The sequence below is a fragment of the Artemia sp. Qi Xiang Cuo genome, chromosome 14 (assembly GCF_049724085.1).
Source record: "Artemia sp. Qi Xiang Cuo chromosome 14, ASM4972408v1, whole genome shotgun sequence".
Classification (NCBI taxonomy): domain Eukaryota; kingdom Metazoa; phylum Arthropoda; class Branchiopoda; order Anostraca; family Artemiidae; genus Artemia; species Artemia sp. Qi Xiang Cuo.
Genome location: NC_142807.1, coordinates 57,416,163 through 57,436,934, shown reverse-complemented (window position 1 = coordinate 57,436,934; position 20,772 = coordinate 57,416,163). Strand labels below are relative to the sequence as shown.

Sequence of the window (20,772 nt, the reverse complement as noted above, 5' to 3'; positions counted from 1 at the left end):
GTTAGGAAAATGAGACTTTCAGGGATGGGTCTACAGGCTAGCCTAAAGTATGTCCCGGGAAGGTATTTTGAAATACCTACCTCCACTCCTTCTCCCTCTAGAGGGTCATGAAATTCATTTTACCTTAATTTTCAGTTATCAGTTTCTTTTTCTCTGGCTTTAGCTGTGAAAATGCAATTTCAGTTATTTGAGCAGAATTTTAAGACATATAAATAGTTTATTTCCAAAATTTAGGAAATGTATTTGCATATCTTTAAAACCTTATAAATTGGGATTGAGCAAAGTTGTGAAGCTGAAAACAATTTTGCTGTACTTCATTTAAGCAGAAGATCTATTTTGCAAGGTTTTACTTTTATAACACACAGATTCTTAAAGGTCAGGACCCTCTAGAGGGAGAAGGAGTGGAGGTGGGTACTTCAGAATATCTTCCTAGGACATGCTTTAGCCTGTAGACCCATCCCTGAAAGTCTCATTTTCTTAACCTAACCCCTTTCCAAGATAGTCAAAAGTAGCTAAAGTAGAATTTTACCGCCTTTTTTTATGCTGATTACAAATATAATAATCATTTCTATTGGAAATGAATTTTAGCCCCTCCCCCTCTATATCTGTCAATTCAGGGTATAGGTTATATTTGTTGGTCAATATCTACCAAATCATATTATTGAGTTAGGAATAAAGTGAATACACCATTTGATGGCTTTTTTTATGCTGATTACAAATATAATAAGCATTTCTATAAGAAATTACTTTAAGCCCCCCCTCCCTATATATGCTATACCTAACCTAAACCTTACTTTCACGAGATATGTGTTACCTGACATTCATTTCAAATATAAATGCTGACTATAATTTTGATCATAATAAAAAAGGCATCAAATGGTGTATTGACATCATATGAACATGACATATGGCAGATGTAGCAGTACATTTGGTACTGCAAAAATTTTTTCCGTCTATTTAAAAATATTTTTTTTTTTTTTTAATACTCCATTTTTATTTTATAATTATAACATTTGTTCTTAATCATATGTGTAACTAAACTAACAGTGGCGTCATTTGTGTCCCCTAGATTTTTAGTCTCCCTCCTAGATTTTGAAAAATGCCTTGTTTGGATATTTGCATTGAACAATGACTTCTTTGATAATATTATTGAAAAATAAACGAATAATTTGTGCCCCTTCCCCTGGATTTCTTATACTCTAAATGAGAAGAGCTTATTGGACCAGTTGGTACTAAATTATTTTAAATCATTTTCCTAAAATGTAGGCCTACTTCAAGACATTTGTCCTAAAATGTACTTCAAGAGCATAAATCACACTCGTACAAAACCAACAACTTGTCTTCATTCTTATATAACTCTGTATATATATTATATATATATATATATATATATATATATATATATATATATATATATATATATATATATATATATATGTATATATGTATATATATCAGTGGCCATATATGCAAAAGAAATGAACAAATTTGAAAAAAAATTGAACAATAACACTCAACATATTGGAATTATATCTTCCTTGTCTCTAAAAGTTTTTTCACAAAGCTTTCTACAGTAATTAGGTCCCTAGAAGAGGTCTCAAAAATACATGAGAGCAGTGGTGCATCCCTATGAAAAAACTATTCCTTAAATTTGCCAAACTTTGGCAATTACTCAGAATTTTTTCCAGATAATCCCTAAACTCCCCAAAAAGATGGTAAGCACACCATCCATCTTTGTCATATGAATCCAAGGTTCCCTACGCAGTGGCACATAATTTGCTCGCACCTGTAACAAACAGTTAGGTGACCTCCCTGGTAGGTTCAATCTCAAGTAAAACTCTTCTCCATTGACTACTTTCATCTGGTTATACAATCTTAGGGTATTTGGCTTCTCAATACAAGTAACTACTACTACTACTAACAACTTACCACCACTTCAAGCCACAGGAGGCCAACACAGCCACGCACACTCCTCCTACATCCCAATCTATTCAAAGCCCCCCTCTTTATACCCTCCCAGGAAGTTTTCATTTCCTTTAAATCTTTCTTTATGACATCCTCCCACCCCACTTGCAAACGACCTGCTTTCTGTTTAGCTCTAGACAGTTGGCCGAAAAGGAAAATCTTTGGCAATCTGTCACCCTTCATTTGCAGAATGTGCCCTAGCCATTTCAACCTTTCTTTCTTTATAGCCCTAGAAAGCAGTAGGAAGCTTGAAATTAGGTGATATAGAATTTGTTTACTCAGGAAGGAAGGATGGGCTATATAGACAGGGAATAAGACTCACGATGAATAAGGAAAGTGCTAAGTCTTGTTTAGGCTGGGAAGGTATTAATAATAGTATACTTATCGCTCATTTTATGACTAAAAAGTTCAGGGTATGAGTTATAGTAGTATATGCCCCAGTAGAACCAACTGCCAGAGATACTAGTGACTCGGAGGAATTTTAATTACAGTTACAGGAGCAAATAGACAGGGTCCCGGGTAGAAATATGGTGTTGTTATTAGGAGACTTTAACGCCCAGGTCGGTAGAAATAGGGATAGATGCTATTCTAACCTAGGTAATTTTGGTGTAGCAAAAGAAAACAGCAATGGCTACAGACTGTTTCAATTTTGTAAGTATAGCAATCTAGTTATAACAAATACAGTGTTTGGTCATAAAATGGCCCATAAGTTAACATGATATTTAAATGATGGTAAGGCATCAGACCTTATTGATTATTGTATTTTAAACCGAAGATTGGTAGGATCAATACAAGATACTAGGATAAATTGGAGAGCTGTTATGTAAAGATCACCATCTGCTGGTGTCTAGGGTTAATTTAAAGCTGAAATTTTGGAAGGGTAACTACCTCCCAGGAAGTTATGATATTGGTAGACTCCAGAATGAGAATTTGATTTCCAGGAACACCTGTATAATAAACTGGAAAGTTTAAAATTTAACAATGTGGAAGATGGATGGAATAATTTTAGGTAAACAATTTGTGAAGTTGCTGGTGGTATGTTAGGGAAGAAAGTTAGGACCACAGCTAGAAATATTTGTGAAAAAGCTTTAGATTTAATAGAGATGAGAAGAGGCTTATAGAAGAATAAAACCAGATAATCAAACCAGAAATACTACCAGGAATCAATCCCTTAACCAACAAACAGGATGCACAACCAAAAATGCAATCCCCAAATATATGCTTATTTGTTCTAAACTGTAATGCAGTTCAGGCCATGAACATACATCAACTACAGAAAACAAAAATTATTGCAGAATTGGCAAAAATCTACATCCCTGATGATATTCTCATTCAAGCAAAAAAATATTTTGCTTTACTTTTAATATAGCTGGACATTGATACACAGCCATATGAAGAATAAATTAACAACACAAACTATATAAATACTCAAATGGAATGTAAGATCAGTCACAGAAAATAAGCTAAATGAACTAATATCATTTATGAATAATAATTACATTAATATTGCTTGCCTCCAGGAAAGTCATTTAACCCAAAATCAACAAATTAAGTCTCTGGGATACACTATCCTGAGAAAGGATAGATCTTCAGAGAGAAAAGGAGGTGGTGTAGCTTTATTAGTTAATAATAATATAAAATTTTGTGGCATCAATTTTCCTGATTTTACAAATGATGTTGATGTAATTGGTATCAGTGTTTTGCTGAATAGTTTAAAAACTTACATAATAAGCTTTTATAACCTTAATGGCCAAACTACAGATGCCAAGGATTTCTTTAATTATATAAATAATTTTAATATGTTAAAAAATATAGTTATTTGTGGTGATTTCAATGCCCACAGCCTTTTGTGGGGGAATAAACCAGCAAACAAAGCGGGTAAATTCATTGAGCATATGACTTCAAATAATAATGAATTAGCTGTTGCTACCCCTCCAAACCTGAACACATATTTCAACCCCAAAACTGGCAGATTCTCCACAATTGACCTACAAATTGTGTCATTAAATTTTTTGAACAAAATTTACATAAATAAAATTGATAGTCTATGTACTGACCACTTTGCTATAGTTTGCTCTCTAAATGAACCTGCTGAAACTTTATCTCATACATCCAATTATATCAACACTAAAGCAGATTGGTCTATGTTCCAAAATAAGCTAAATGATGAAATTACATGTTTCACCCAAAGTTCATGCATTTCTAACACAACAGTTGACACACATGCTGAAGCCTTGACATCTTTGCTAATAAATACAGCTAATCATGCTATCCCCAGGACAACACCTAAGAAAACATTCCCTAAACAAATTCCTAAAGCATGGTGGACAAATGAGTGCCTAAATAAATGGAGGATAAAAAAGGCAGCTAGGACAGAATTCATAAAGAAAACCATCACCTACTACATATTTAAAAAAATTACAAGCAGAATCTAATCTAAAAAGGACTATAATAGATGTTATATATAAATACTGGAATAATTTTGCAAATAATCTCTCCAGAGAAATGCATGAGCCAATTGTACATAAAGTCATAAGCCACATCTGTGGGAAAAAGACTTCCCCCAACCCACTCCTGTATGATCTTTTACATAATAATACCCATTATGACAATGATAATGGAAAAGCTAACCTATTTGCAACTCTTTTTGTTAATAAGCTAACATAGAGTAATCAAAGCAAACTGTCCACAATTCCCATGAACCCAAGTTACGAACCATGCCCAGGATCCGAGTACATAACCAATCCATTTTCAATCCAGGAATTGAATAATGCAATACATCAGATTAGGACCAAAACTAGCAGCAGCTACGACAATATACACCCCACATGGATAAAGAATCTCACACCTTCATACAAACAAGAACTGCTAAATTGTTATAATCACGCTTGGGCATCTTCTAGGTTCCCCAATATATGGAAATGATCGTCCCTCCTACCAATCCTAAAGAAAAATAAACCAAAAGATAACCCTGAGTCTTATGGGCCCATAATGATTACACCTGTGATGGGGAAAATAATGGAGAAAATGATTTATCACAGACTCCTCTGGTTTTTTGAAAAAAATAATATGATCCAACACACTCAAACTGGATTCAGGAAATACCACTCTTCAACAGATGCTTTCATTTTGCTAACAAATGCAACAAATGAATCTTTCTCAAAAAATAATATCCTACTGGCAGCTTTCCTAGATTTTGAAGGGGCATATGACAATGTGAACCACGAAATCCTTTTAAAAAAACTCGCAAACCTTGGAGTACCCCCTAAGCAAGTATCTTTTATTCAATCCTTCATAGGAGTGTGAAGTTTCATTGTTTGTGTTGGTTCAGCCTTTTCACCCCAAAGGACAATAACCAAACGACTGCCTCAGGGAGCAGTCCTCAGTTGCCTCCTATTTGCCCTATATCTCTGGGACATGAACCTACCCCACACAAATCTACAATATGCTGATGATCTGGTGCTATGGTCATCTGGCAATACCTTTCAGATAGCACAGTCAAATCTGCAAAAGTCAGTTTTCCAGTGTGAAAAATTCTCTCAACATTCAGATTTACCCATTGCACCCACCAAGTCAAAAATAATCCAATTTCACCAGAAGCGAAACCATGTTAATGCAAAACTAACTCTAAATAAAACAACTATTCCAGAAGATAATAATATTAATTACCTAGGTCTCATGCTTGACCAAAAACTTAATTTCCACCTCCACATTTCAAACACAATAAAAAAATGCTATAGAAAAGCAAATATGCTAAAAAGACTTCTTTCCACACCCTGGGGCTGTAAGGAGAAAACCTTACTCCAGTTTTATAAATCACATATAAGACCCTATATTGACTATGGGCTCATTGTCTATGGTGCATGTGAAAAGACCCAGATGCAAAAAATTGAAACAAGACAAAATGATATAATACGTCTCATACTTGGTCCTAGGAAACCCACAAGCACCAAGTTTCTGCTTATGGAGAGTGGATTAACAACAATAAGGGAGAGACGTAGTTTTCTCTTGAAAAAACATCTTACGAAAATTGAATCAAATAGCTCACACACATTACATAATTGGTTAAGAAATCCAGCCATGTATAGAGGTATTGCAGATGAGTATGCCAATATTCAAAAGAAGTTCCCTGTACCAGCAAAGTGTATTGCACCCACTTTCCCCCAATCCCCTCCATGCAATTGGTCATTTCCCGTAATAAATACTGAATTTTCAAAATGGAATAAAGATTTAACCCCCATTGCTTTTGTCCAGAAAAAATTTGCAGAATTTAATACAATTACCTATAAAAATCACTTCCAAATATTTTTGATGGGTCAAAAATGAATGAGAAGGTTGCAAGTGCTGTTTTCCTTCCTCACCTGAAAATTGCAATGGGTGAGAGATTATTTAATAATTTATCTATGATGTCTGCTGAGTTAAATGCCATAATCATGGCATTAGAACACCTTAAGCAAAACCAACCTTTGATTGAAAACTTGAATAATATTATCATCTATTCCGACTCTTTATCAAGCCTTGAGTTGCTGGCCTCAGCTCCTCAATATAAGTTGGACATTGACACTTATCATTGTCTAAGTATTATTGATAATATTGCTTCAAGTGTCATAAAAACTTACTTTCAGTAAATTACTAGCCACTCTGGTATAAGTGGTAATCATCAGCTTGATGAAATAGAAAAAAATGCTATAAAAATTGACCAGTCAAGTGGGAGACCAATCCCAATTAGAGATATTTACCGATGGAGGCCATCAGATATTAATTTTAATAAGATTAATCCTATCCTTTCCCCCTTTCCCAATAAGTATCTTTCTAAAATTTATCATAGAATTCGTTCTGGAACAAATGGACTAAATTTCCTTGCATTCTCATATAAGCTTTCTAATTCAAGTGGTTCAATTCCAGACCAAGTTTCTGCTTATGGAGAGTGGATTAACAACAATAAGGGAGAGACGTAGCTTTCTCTTGATAAAACATCTTACAAAAATTGAATCAAATAGCTCACACACAATAAGTATCTTTCTAAAATTTATCATAGAATTCGTTCTGGAACAAATGGACTAAATTTCCTTGCATTCTCATATAAGCTTTCTAATTCAAGTGGTTCAATTCCCCTGTCCCCGCTCACACACATAGCTCACACACAAATAGCTCACAATAGAAATAGCTCACAAATAGCACAAATTGAATCAAATAGCTCACACACATTACATAATTGGTTAAGAAATCCAGCCATGTATAGAGGTATTGCAGATGAGTATGCCAATATTCAAAAAAAGTTCCCTGTACCAGCAAAGTCTATTGCACCTACTTTACCCCAATCCCCTCCATGGAATTGGTCATTTCCCATAATAAATACTGAATTTTCAAAATTGAATAAAGATTTAACCCCCCTTGCTTTTGTCCAGAAAAAATTTGCAGAACTTAATACAATTACCTATAAAAATCACTTCCAAATATTTGTTGATGGGTCAAAAATGAATGAGAAGGTTGCAAGTGGTGTTTTCCTTCCTCAGCTGAAAATTGCAATGGGCAAGAGATTATTTAATAATTTATCTATAATGTCTGCTGAGTTAAATGCCATAATCATGGCATTAGAACACCTTAAGCAAAACCAACTTTTGATTGAAAATTCGAATAATATTATCATCTATTCCGACTCTTTATCAAGCCTTGAGTTGCTGGCCTCAGCTCCTCAATATAAGTTGGACATTGACACTTATCATTGTCTCAGTATTATTGATAATCTTGCTTCAAGTGGCATAAAAACTTACTTTCAGTACATTCCTAGCAACTCTGGCATAAGTGGTAATCATCAGGTTGATGAAATAGCAAAAAATGCTATAAATATTGACAATCCAAGTGGGAGACAAATCCCAATTAGAGATATTTACCGATGGAGGCTATCAGATATTAATTTTGATAAGATTAATCCTATCCTTTCCCCCTTTCCCAATAAGTATCTTTCTAAAATTTATCATAGAATTCGTTCTGGAACAAATGGACTAAATTTCCTTGCATTCTCATATAAGCTTTCTAATTCAAGTGGCTCAATTCCCCTGTCCCCTCTTTGCAGGCATTGTAATATGAATAATGAAACAATTGACCATTGCCTATTTGAATGTAATATGCTGACGTCTGCACAACATACCTTGCTTTGTAAACTGTTAAAATACTTCAAACACCACAAAATCCCACTATCAGCCAAGAGCCTAGCCAACTATACGTGCACACAGAGCATAGAAATCGACATCTATCATCTTATATTTGAGCTCCTAGAGTCGAAAGATCTGCTGAAAGATATCTGAATATATATAATAAATATGAGGCAATCAAGCCAGTAGCTCTGTAGCCCACAGAGTGAAGCAAAAGGAAAAGGGCTAAATAGTTTTACTAAAAAGCCCGCCTGCTGTTAAATAGAAGAAGAAGACGAAAAAAAAGATAACGATAACAAAATCTTTCATTCAAATATTTGGAAGTGATTTTTATAGGTAATTGTATTAAGTTCTGCAAATTTTTTCTGGACAAAAGCAATGGGGGTTAAATCTTTATTCCATTTTGAAAATTCAGTATTTATTATGGGAAATGACCAATTCCATGGAGGGGATTGGGGGGAAGTAGGTGCAATAGACTTTGCTGGTACAGGGAACTTCTTTTGAATATTGGCATACTCATCTGCAATACCTCTATACATGGCTGGATTTCTTAACCAATTATGTAATGTGTGTTTGGTGTGCTGGATATAATAAGGCCAAGCTGATAAGGCCATCAGCTTGGCCTTATGATCACAACAGCAACTCTATAAGAAAATTAAAACAAATTTTCTTGTGCATTATTATCGATTCTAATCAGCAGTTATACCAGACCAATCCTGCTCAACTCATCCTCAGGGCTATACTGTGGTGTTCTCCTCCCCATAGTATAGTGCAGACGGTTTGATATCATTCCATTTTCCCTTCTTGCTTTAGTTTTGTTTTTCTCTGTTTAAAGCTTTTTCCAATAGGCAATGTTTAGAAGTCCTCCAAAAAAAAAATGTCCCCCCAGATCCCAAATCAAATTCCAGTGAATGTGCCATAGTGAAAGATACCCATCTGGGCTGGTCAAGCACACTTTCTCAAAGTTCAAATGATAGCTCCAATTTAGATAATAGGAAAATGATAAGTGTAGGGGCCAATATAAATATAAATAATGATAATGGGTTTCAAGATGTCCTCTCTAGAAGTTCTAAAAAAAGGAAAAAAATCTCCCCACTGGAAAGCATTTTCCCTCTCCCTGCCCAAGATCATCCCTCCAAAAACTTAGGAATTTACCTTAAAATTAATCCCACTACCCCCTTTGAAATAAAAATGATCACTGCAATAAGAGTTGCAATTTTTAAATTGCTAAAATCAATGTTCTCTCTTAACATTAACCGTGATGGATCTCTGCTAATAGCTGTAGAAGATCAGAAATCAGCAGATACAATAATTAACCTTAAATCCCTTTTGAATACCCCAATTATTGCATCTAAGTGGAACCCAAAACAATCACCAACAAAAATAGTAGTTTATAATGTTCCCCCAGAGATATCTACTCAGGAGTTAAAAGAAGGCCTTTCAGATAGGGCTGGAAACACAATCCCAGTTGAGGATGTTACCCAACTTGGAAAACCCAACTCTAATGGCCTAAAAACTAGTAGATCCTTCTTATTCACACTGAAGGATAAAATTGATATCCCACAAAAATTATTCCTATTTGGGCAAATCAAACCACACAAGGAATACAAACCTAAGCCTATTCAGTGTCAGAAGTGTTTCAAACTGGGACACACAACAAACAAATGCAATGAAATTCTCCAAGAGTGTAGTAATTGTAAATCTTTCCATCCTAAAGAGCTGACAACTTGCAACAACTCCCAGCCTACATGCATCAATTGCAAAGGCCCACATGAATCTCCAAATAAATCATTATGCCCTGCATACAAGAAAAGAGCTCTAACACTCCAAATATCAACAGAGAAGGCCATCCCATACCCCTTTGCAGCAATAGAAGCAAATGCTGCCCAACAATACCAAATAAAGCCTGTAATGAAACCAACCCAAACCCCCCAGTCAAACGCCCCCCAGGCCTCACGCCCCCCAGCGAAAACACCCTCTGCTAAGCCCCCTAGCGCACATCCCTATCAGAAGCAATCACCAAGCCAACAAGCCTCCTTGTCCGGTGAGATGAGGCCAGCCTGGCCCTCAATCCCAAGAAGAAACAAACCAGAAACACTACCAGGAATCAATCCATTAACCAACAAACAGGATGCACTACCAGAAATGCAATCCCCAAATATATGCTTATTCATTCTAAACTGTAATGCAGTTCAGGCCATGAACATACATCAACTACAGAAAACAAAAATTATTGCAGAATTGGCAAAAATTTACATCCCAGATGATATACTCATTCAAGCAAAAAAAGATCTTGCTTTACTCTTAACAAAGCTGAACATTGATACACATCCATATGAAGAATAAATCAACAACACAACATTTATCAATACTCCAATGGAATGTAAGATCACTCACAGAAAATAAACTAAATGAACTAACATCATTTATGAATAATAATTCAATTAATATTGCTTGCCTCCAAGAAACTCATTTAACCCAAAATCAACAAATTAAGTCTCTGGGATATACTATCCTGAGAAAGGATAGATCTTCAGAGAGAAAAGGAGGTGGTGTAGCTTTATTAGTTAATAATAATATAAAATTTTGTGGCATCAATTTTCCAGATTTTGAAAATGATGTTGATGTAATTGGTATAAGTGTTTGGCTGAATAATTTAAAAACCTACATAATAAGCTTTTATAACCCTAATGGCCAAACTACAGATGCCAAGGATTTCTTTAATTATATAAATAATTCTAATATGTTAAAAAATATCATTATTTGTGGAGATTTCAATGCCCACAGCCTTTTGTGGGGGAATAAACCAGCAAATAAAGCTGGTAAATTTATTGAGCATATGACTTCAAATAATAATGAATTAGTTGTTGCTACCCCTCCAAACCTGAATGCTTATTTCAACCCCAAAAGTGGCAATTTCTCCACAATTGACCTACAAATTGTGTCTTTAAATTTTTTGAACAAAATTTACATAAATAAAATTGATAGTCTATGTACAGACCACTTTGCTATAGTTTGCTCCCTAAATGAACCTGCTGAAACTTTATCTCATACATCCAAATATATCAACACTAAAGCAAATTGGTCTATTTTCCAAAATAAGGTAAATGATGAAATTACAAGTTTCACCCAAAGTTCATGCATTTCTAACACAACAGTTGACACACATGCTGAAGCATTGACATCTTTACTAATAAATACAGCTAATCATGCTATCCCCAGGACAATACCTAAGAAAACATTTCCTAAACAAATTCCTAAAGCATGGTGGACAAATGAGTGCCTAAATAAATGGAGGATAAAAAAGGCAGCTAGGACAGAATTCATAGAAAAACCACCACCTACTTCATATTTAAAAAAATTACAAGCAGAATCTAATATAAAAAGGACTATAATAGATGCTAAATATAAATACTGGAATAATTTTGCAAATAATCTCTGCAGAGAAACAAATGAGCCAATTATACATAAAGTCATAAGCCACATATGTGGGAAAAAGACTTCTCCCAACCCACTCCTGTATGAGCTTATACATAATAATACCCATTATGACAATGATAATGAAAAGGCTAACCTATTTGCAACTCTTTTTGTTAATAAGCTAACATCAAATAATCAAAGCAAGCTGTCCACAATTCCTATGAACCCTAGCTACCAACGACGCCCAGGATCCGAGTACATAACTAATCCATTTTCAATCCAGGAATTGAATAATGCAATATATCATATTAGGTCCAAAACTAGCAGTAGCTATGACAATATACACCCTACATGGATAAAGACTCTCACACCATCATACAAACAAGAACTGATAAATTGTTATAATCACGCTTGGGCATCTTCTAGGTTCCCCAATATATGGAAATGTTCGTCCCTCCTACCAATCCTAAAGAAAAATAAACCAAAAGTAAACCCTGAGTCTTATAGGCCCATAATGATTACACCTGTGATGGGGAAAATAATGGAGAAAATGATTTATCACAGACTCCTCTGGTTTGTTGATGAAAATAACATGATCCCACACACTCAAACTGGATTCAGGAAATACCACTCCTCAACAGATGCTTTCAATTTTGCTAACAAATGCAATAAATGAATTTTTCTAAAAAAATAACATCCTAGTGGCAGCTTTCCTAGATTTTGAAGGAGCATATGACAATGTGAACAACAAGATCCTTTTAAATAAACTTGCAAACCTTGGAGTACCTCCTAAGCTAGTGTACTTTCTTAAATCATTCATAGAAGTGCAAAGTTTCATTGTTTGTGTTAGTTCAGCCTCTTCACCCCAACAGACAATATCCAAAGGCCTACCTCAGGGAGCAGTCCTCAGTTGCCTCCTTTTTGCCCTGTATCTCTGGGACATGAACCTACCCCACACGAATCTACAATATGCTGATGATCTGGTGCTATGGTCATCTGGCAACACCTTTCAGATAGCACAGTCAAATCTGCAAAAGTCACTTTTCCAGTTTGAAAACTTCTCTCAACATTCAGATTTACCCATTGCACCCACCAAGTCAAAAATAATCCAATTTCACCGGAAGCAAAACCATGTTAATGCAAAACTAACTCTAAATAAAACAACTATTCCAGAAGATAATAATATTAATTACCTAGGTCTAATGCTTGACCAAAAACTTAATTTCCACCTCCACATTTCAAACACAATAAAAAAATGTTATAGAAAAGCAAATATACTAAAAAGACTTCTTTCCACACCCTGGGGTTGTAAGGAGGAAACCTTACTCCATTTTTATAAATCACATATAAGACCCCATATTGACTATGGGCTCATTGTCTATGGTGCATGTGCAAAGACCCAGATGCAAAAAATTGAAACAACATAAAATGATATAATACGTCTCATATTTGGTCTTAGGAAACCCACAAGCACCAAGTTTCTGCTTATGGACAGTGGATTAACAACAATAAGGGAGAGACGTAGCTTACTCTTGATAAAACATCTTACAAAAATTGAATCAAATAGCTCACACACATTACATAATGGGTTAATAAACAAAAAATCGCGAAGAAAGGAAACGAGGACAATTAACAGCCAGTGAAAAAATTGAAAAATTATGCAAATATTTTGGTCAAGACCTCCGCTTGACCGTCCTCAGTGCAGAATAAAACTAATAAAAATATAAAAACCTAACCTTAAAATAAAAACACCAAACTAAAATTGGACGACCGTTTCCTAGTAACGGTGAAAGGGTAACTGAATAAAATCACAAGTCTAAATGGCATTTCAGAATTTCATTTTGCGTAAAGCACTTTTAAAGGCTGATCGCTTTCCAGTTTGATTGTTATGGGAGACTCTATTCGATTGCACAATATAACTTTGTGGATGTATGTAAAAACGATCAGAATTAATAATTTTGTCATAAATGGGACTTAGAACTTAGAACACAGAACTTTTTTAACAACGGCAAAGATAAAACCAGCCCCATTCTGGGTAGTGGTGTTTATAGAATTCCTTGTTCTTGTGGCTGTTTTTATGTTCGTAGAACCCAACAGCAATTGGGGGAGAGGTTATCTGAGCACAAGTCCTCAATCGACAAGGCAATGAGGTTACGCCAAAGGCCTGAGGTTTTTGATTCCGCCTTGGCTCAACATGTGTACGAGAATCCACACCATTTCATTTCGTTTGACGAGGACTCTATCGTTGCCCCCGTTAAAGGTCTCACGCAAGTTTTCAGGGAGGCAGTTGAAATAAAAAAACACATTCACCAAAAGGTAGCTCTCAATAGAGACACTGGAGAAATTTTTCTAAGTCCCATTTATGACAAAATTATTAATTCTGATCGTATTTACATACATCCACAAAGTTATATTGTGCAATCGAATAGATTCTCTGATAACAATCAAACTGGAAAGCGATCAGCCTTTAAAAGTGCTTTACGCAAAATGAAATTCTGAAATGCCATTTAGACTTATGTTTTTTATTCAGTTACCCTTTCACCGTTACTAGGAAAGGGTCGTCCAATTTTAGTTTGGTGTTTTTATTTTAAGGTTTGGTTTTTAAATTTTTATCAGTTTTATTCTGCACTGAGGACGGTCAAGCGGAGGTCTTGACCGAAATATTTGCATAATTTTTCAATTTTTTCACTGGCTGTTAATTGTCCTCGTTTCCTTTCTTCGCGATTTTTTGTTTATCATGATTAGCCAGTGTGGTCTCAGAAATTATTTATAATTGGTTAAGAAATCCAGCCATGTATAGAGGTATTGCAGATGAGTATGCCAATATTCAAAAGAAGTTCCCTGTACCAGCAAATTCTATTGCACCTACTTTGCCCCAATCCCCTCCATGGAATTGGTCATTTCCCATAATAAATACTGAATTTTCAAAATGGAATAAAGATTTAACCCCCATTGCTTTTGTCCAGAAATAATTTGCATAACTTAATTCAATTACCTATAAAAATCACTTCCAAATATTTGTTGATGGGTCAAAAATGGATGAGAAGGTTGCAAGTGGTGTTTTCCTTCCTCACCTGAAAATTGCAATGGGCGAGAGATTATTTAATAATTTATCTATAATGTCTGCTGAGTTAAATGCCATAATCATGGCATTAGAATACCTTAAGCAAAACCAACCTTTGATTGAAAATTCGAATAATATGATCATCTATTCCGACTCTTTATCAAGCCTTGAGTTGCTGGCCTCAGCTCCTCAATATAAGTTGGACATTGACACTTATCATTGTCTCAGTATTATTGATAATCTTGCTTCAAGTGGCGTAAAAACTTACTTTCAGTACATTCCTAGCCACTCTGGCATAAGTGGTAATCATCAGGTTGATGAAATAGCAAAAAATGCTATAAATATTGACCGCCAAGTGGAAGACCAATTCCAATTAGAGATATTTACCGATGGAGGCTATCAGATTCTAATTTTAATAAGATTAATCCTATCCTTTCCCCCTTTCCCAATAAGTATCTTTCTAAAATTTATCATAGAATTCGTTCTGGAACAAATGGACTAAATTTCCTTGCATTCTCATATAAGCTTTCTAATTCAAGTGGCTCAATTCCCTTGTCCCCTCTTTGCAGGCATTGTAATATGAATAATGAAACAATTGACCATTGCCTATTTGAATGTAATATGCTGACGTCTGCACAACATACCTTGCTTTGTAAACTGTTAAAATACTTCAAACACCACAAAATCCCACTATCAGCCAAGAGCCTAGCCAACTATACCTAAACACAGAGCATAGAAATCGACATCTATCATCTCATAGTTGAACTCCTAGAGTCGAAAGATCTGCTGAAAGATATCTGAATATATCTAATAAATATGAGGCAATCAAGCCAGTAGCTCTGTAGCCCACAGAGTGAAGCAAAAGGAAAAGGGCTAAATAGTTTTACTGAAAAGCCCGCCTGCTGCTAAATACAATAAGAAAATCTTGAAAAGAAATATTTTCAGCCATTGAAATGTTATAATGAATGAAACGGGAAAAAGGAAAAGTGAGAGGGAAAACGAAAAAAAAGATAACAATAAAAAATATAAAAAAGAAATATTTTCATCCAGTGAAATGTTACTTTGAATGAATCGCAGACATTTTGGCAAGGGTCTCCTATTCACTGGTCAATAATTTGCATTGTTTCAATTTTCTTTTTCTCCTAAGAATTTTTCGTTTTTTCTATCATGTATAGCCTTTTCGATATATGTTCTTAACCTGTTTCATCACCCATGACCCATATTTTAAACAAGAAACTAACAAATCAAATAATCAAGTCAAATCCAAACACTGGATTTTTTAATCTTGTTTAACTATAATTACGGAAATTAAAGAGCCTTCTGAAACATGTTGGTAATTCACACGAGTATTTGTACTTATCCTATTAAGCGCCATTGTGCCCTATTCATAATATTATATCCTTAAGGGCCATATACCGCCTCTGAAGTTTTTATCAAGATTTGAATTCAGAGTAGGGACTATACTATGCTGAAATATTTACCGATGTAAGGAATTTAAATGGATGTTTCATTGATGTATTTCGTCAGTTAGAGCTCCCTTAATTTCTTTTCTTTTTTTAGTTTTAAACCTACCACATTTTTAACAAGGAAATAATAGATCCTAACACATTTCTTGAGGGAAGCAGCAAAAAAAAAAAACAAAAAAACTCAGTTCACGCCAATATTCCACGACCAAAATTCTTACAAGAATTTTAAGGGTAGATTTTTTGACTTTTTGCCTAAAACTCCCTTTAAAGCTCTGAATAAAACCTAATACATCTGTGACAGAGAATTGTACCTAAGGTCTTTAACAGAACTGAAAACGATGACCATTTCTAATATAAGGCAATGACTTTATATCGAAAACTAAAAAAGGAAAAATCATAGGGTTCTGGCCCGGTGGTCTCCAATTAAGGGAAAAGGTCGGGTCAAAAGCTACTAAAAATATTTTGAATTACAGGTGGATTCCCAAATTTGGTCAGAGGGTGGAGGGGGGCAAGGAGTTCTGTGAGTCTCTAAGATCAAAAATGTTTCGTGACATATTTCAGATTTATAGAAATGCCTCCAGCAAAATATATCCAGAACCTCAGCACTTTTTCAAAAATATGACTAATAGAAGTAATATGAAATATTTTGTTTTTAAAAAAGAATGAGGTATATTTATTTTCGATTCTATTACGTATTTGACTCTAATTTGATTCATATACTGTAATACTATTGCCAAAAACCCAGTTTCTTTTAAGACATTTTTCCCGTGTTTATATACGGTAACTTCTTGGAATAGTTTGTGTAGTATTAAGGACAAGTTTTTGCCTCAGGAGAATCCTATGAAGTGGCTTCAACATTCCACCAACACCTGAACCCTCTCACTCTGGAAAATCTCCGGATATTAATAATCATATTTTTTTTTACAGTGAACAAGATATATTTGTTTGAAATTTTACTATGTTTATTATTTCTGTCTTATTTTAAATTCTTGTGGTATGGCAAAAAATGCAGTTTTGTACTTATTAAACGCACCTCTGGTTTCTCTTCATTATAGCTCAGTGCCTCCCGGGGACTGTTTCTTTAGATGGCCTTGAAACCTGTAGCACATGCCCAATTGGTTCTTGGCAAATGGAATATGCCCAAAAAGAGTGTAACCAATGTCCAACTGGCACAACTACTTGGAGAAGAGGCACAAGAAGAATAGAGGAATGTAAATGTAAATTGATTGTGAATCTAGGGGCTCATTTTCACGAGGATGAGAGTTGAACTCATATTCACCTCCCATCCCAAATCACTTGTTCAACAAAAAGGTGGATTTGTTTCTGCAGCTATACTCTGCTCGAACGGCTGAGTCAGGTTTACCACCCGGTGAGGAAACAATCAATAAATGTTAGTGATTTTTTGGTTGATTTGGTGATTTTCTTCAATAATGTAGTGGTTCATGTGGTGATTTAGTATTATCTTTCTTTATTCAATATAAAACTGACTATAAATAGTGATAAATCACTAGAAGTGGCGAGTCTGGGCAGTGTTGAACTATGGCTCTTTAATCCAAGATGGATTAAAGGAGGACGGAAGCCAAGACATGGTTTCATTGAACAAATTCAAGGTGATAACAAAAATTCACTGGATACGGGATTTTCATCCAACTCGCATTTTCGTGAAATCGACCTCTACATTTGGTTTAGAGATTTAAAATCTATGCTATGAATTAATAAGAATTGGACGTGAAAAAAAATACTTTACTTTCCTATTTTAAGCTAGATCGTTCACACGGGGGCGGGGGGAGGGGTGATTTTCACTCTGGGGCACCATAGAAAACCAAAAATATGTAAATTGTGAGGGGCTTTGTAATATTCTAAAAACATGACAATTGCTAGCCAAACAGCTTCTGATCTAAGCCTTAGCTCTTCATTTGCACTGAAAAATGTTTGCTTAAAGTGTAGCTTATTTCTTTTCAAAAGGCGTCTTCCCATTAAAAAAAAAAAAAAAAATATTTCCAGATTTCATACTAAAAATTTGGACTCTATATGAGTTCATTTTCAGTGTATCTATTTAGCTTTAACCACATTTTTCTTTTCATTATTTTGCTCATTATTTTTATATTGTCTAGTATAGGAGTATAGAATATTTTTATTTATTACATTGCTTAACCCATTGTTATGTCAGGAGCTTCATTTATCCATAATGAATGCCTATAATATACAGAGTATTGAAAGTTTCTTAACATCAAGACTTATAATTACCTTCTCCTCCCCCCCTCCTCGCAGATCTTTAATCAAAGATTAAATGTTGCCTTTATTCATAGTTTTTTCTCTCTTTTCAATTCTATTTTTTTACATAATTGAAAAATATTTCCAAATGTGAAATAGAAATATTCAGTTCTAGTTTTGTTCAATTTTACCGTTTATATCCCTTATCCTTTATTTCATTTTTATTACATTCCTTGGTATCAAATGTTGCAATTGCCGTTTATGATAGTTAAATTAACGATTATTAGTAACATACGAAATTTGCAAAAATTCTTAGAAATAGTACTACTTCGAAAGCATAATCCTTATAACCGGAGAATGCCGGAAATTTACGCTGATATTGATTTGTTTGCTCCAAGTAATAGTGATTACAACCTAGTTTTGTTTCCCCTTACTCTCTTGGACTCGTGGAGAGGGTTTCCAAACAGTGGTCAGTTTAGATTGCCGTTGTTTTTTTAAGAATTTATTAATTATTTTGAACTATCCAAAGTACCGAGGACTTCAACATAAGAATATTTTTTCCCTGGACCTATCTTGGGTCTATTCACGCCTGAAATACATAAATTCTAAGATTTTTGATTCAGTTATTTCAAAGTTATGACATTTTTACAGCAGTATCACATTTTATTGAGTTTTGCGCCAAGTTTCGCCTTGGTAATAAATAATCGAAACGGATTAGTTAAATTTGGCAACGTTTTTCGTCCATAAAAATCCCGACATCAACAATCTGTTGATTTTAAAAGAAAACTTATCTTCAAAGGAGTGCCGCGTCTTCTTAAGCTGTTTGGAGCCATATATTTTATTGGAGCTTATTGGATATATAGCTTATACAGCTTATTGGAACTTATATTTTTCGCTTATTTTTTAGTTGATTTTTCACCCATGCTTCTTTTTTTTTAATTTAGCACCCGCTATTACAAAAAAACTGTATAACTGTATATGGAGGCCTTTTTTTATTAAAAATTAAATTTTCGATTTTCCCTTTTCTTTAAGATATCGTCAGTACTGAATGAGCCTTTGAACTGTGAGGACGCAAATTGGATTTAACTTTGAATTTAATTGGTTTGTAAAAAGTGTATTTGTTAGACAGTGAAGATTATTGCGAAACATTGAATTGGCTTGGGATTATACACCTTGGATTACGTCATTTAATTATGACAAAAAAAGAAAATAGGCCAAAGACAATGAATCAAGCTCTGATTGAGTAGTAGTTCAGGTGTCTTTACCGCTTGCCCTGAGGAGTGGAATGAAATGCAAATATTTGATTAGTTGAATTTTGCAAACGCTACAGAGTATTCCTGAAAGTTGGTTGTGATTTCTGAAGTAGCGTCGGTATTCAAACGCTGTTGGAAATCGTCGGTGCAGGAGATAGGGGTCTTAGCCGTGCCCAAATTAACGGTGGCTTAGCGAACTGCACGTCCGCATCGACGTGGATTAATTATAGGTGCCAAAATAGGTAAGAGAGATTACATATTTTATTTTATTTGCACTTGCCATGGGGCGAAAAAGGAAGATTGCTAAAACTGTCCAAGTAGGATCCCAGTCTGTTGAGAACAGTTTGTTGAATTCGACCGTTTCATCTGAAGGGAATAACGATGTCGCTTCACTGAAGACCCTGGCAGATGATTTTGCTAAGATGCTAACAATACTTACTGAAAATGGTAAAAAACTAGACTCTATAAACGATAGTATAAAAATGTTAGAAAATCGCATGGTATCAGTGGAAAATACACAGTCTGAGCTAAAATCAGAAGTTAATACTACGAGTACGCGTGTTACACAGCTTGAATCTGGTGTTCTAAGCTTAAGAAATCAAATTTCATTTATCGCTAGTGCAACGAAAAAGTATGAAACTGGGAATGCAGATCTGTCTCGTCGGCTTATGGCATCTGAGTATCGACATACAGAGACGAATATTATCGTTTGGAATGCTCCCTGCGAGAATACCACCCAAGCCGAAACGTTTTTTGACCAGTTGTGTTTGGAGGGTCTAGGTCTGTCCATGGTCCCGAGGTTTCGAGTTGTTGGTAGTGTCCGTAAGGAGCAACCGTATTTTAAAGTTGATGTTGGTTCTGGAGATGCGAAGGTCAGTGTGCTTAAGAACGGAAAGAAATTAAAAGGTAAAGTTATTGGACACCATAGAAATGTATCTGTTAGCGATGATGCACCAATATCAGTTCCTGAAGCTCGAAGGAAGTTGTATGTAAAGAAATCTAGATTAAATGCTATAGGAGTTTCATCATGGGTTTCCAATACAGTTCCACCATATATACAGATCGACCGTGGTGGTGTGGCGGTAAAATTTGGTTACGATGAGCCTATCCCTGAGTTATGTGACCAATAGATGGTTATATCATGAATGGTGAATTATGAATTAAGATTTTGTTAAGATATTTTTTTTTATATTTTTTTTTTTTTTTGTATTTATGGAAAAAAAGAAAAGTTGTTC

At 34.8% G+C, this 20,772-nt stretch overlaps 1 protein-coding gene across 4 annotated transcripts in view; it reads left to right on the top strand.

The window, feature by feature from the left end:
* LOC148944686 (uncharacterized) overlaps nucleotides 1–20,772 on the top strand; it is a 43,306-nt gene that overhangs the window by 579 nt on the left and 21,955 nt on the right. Inside the window, exon 2 of one of the 4 annotated variants that reach the window (XM_089100276.1) lies at nucleotides 17,126–17,287. The exons of 1 other annotated variant lie outside the window; for it this stretch is intronic. In XM_089100276.1, coding sequence (XP_088956402.1) covers nucleotides 17,200–17,287 — 88 coding nt within the window. In that variant the 5' untranslated portion in view covers nucleotides 17,126–17,199. Of the gene's footprint in view, nucleotides 1–17,125; nucleotides 17,288–20,772 lie in introns of those variants that run through there. 2 more of the 4 variants (XM_089100278.1, XM_089100279.1) reach the window with 2 other exon arrangements.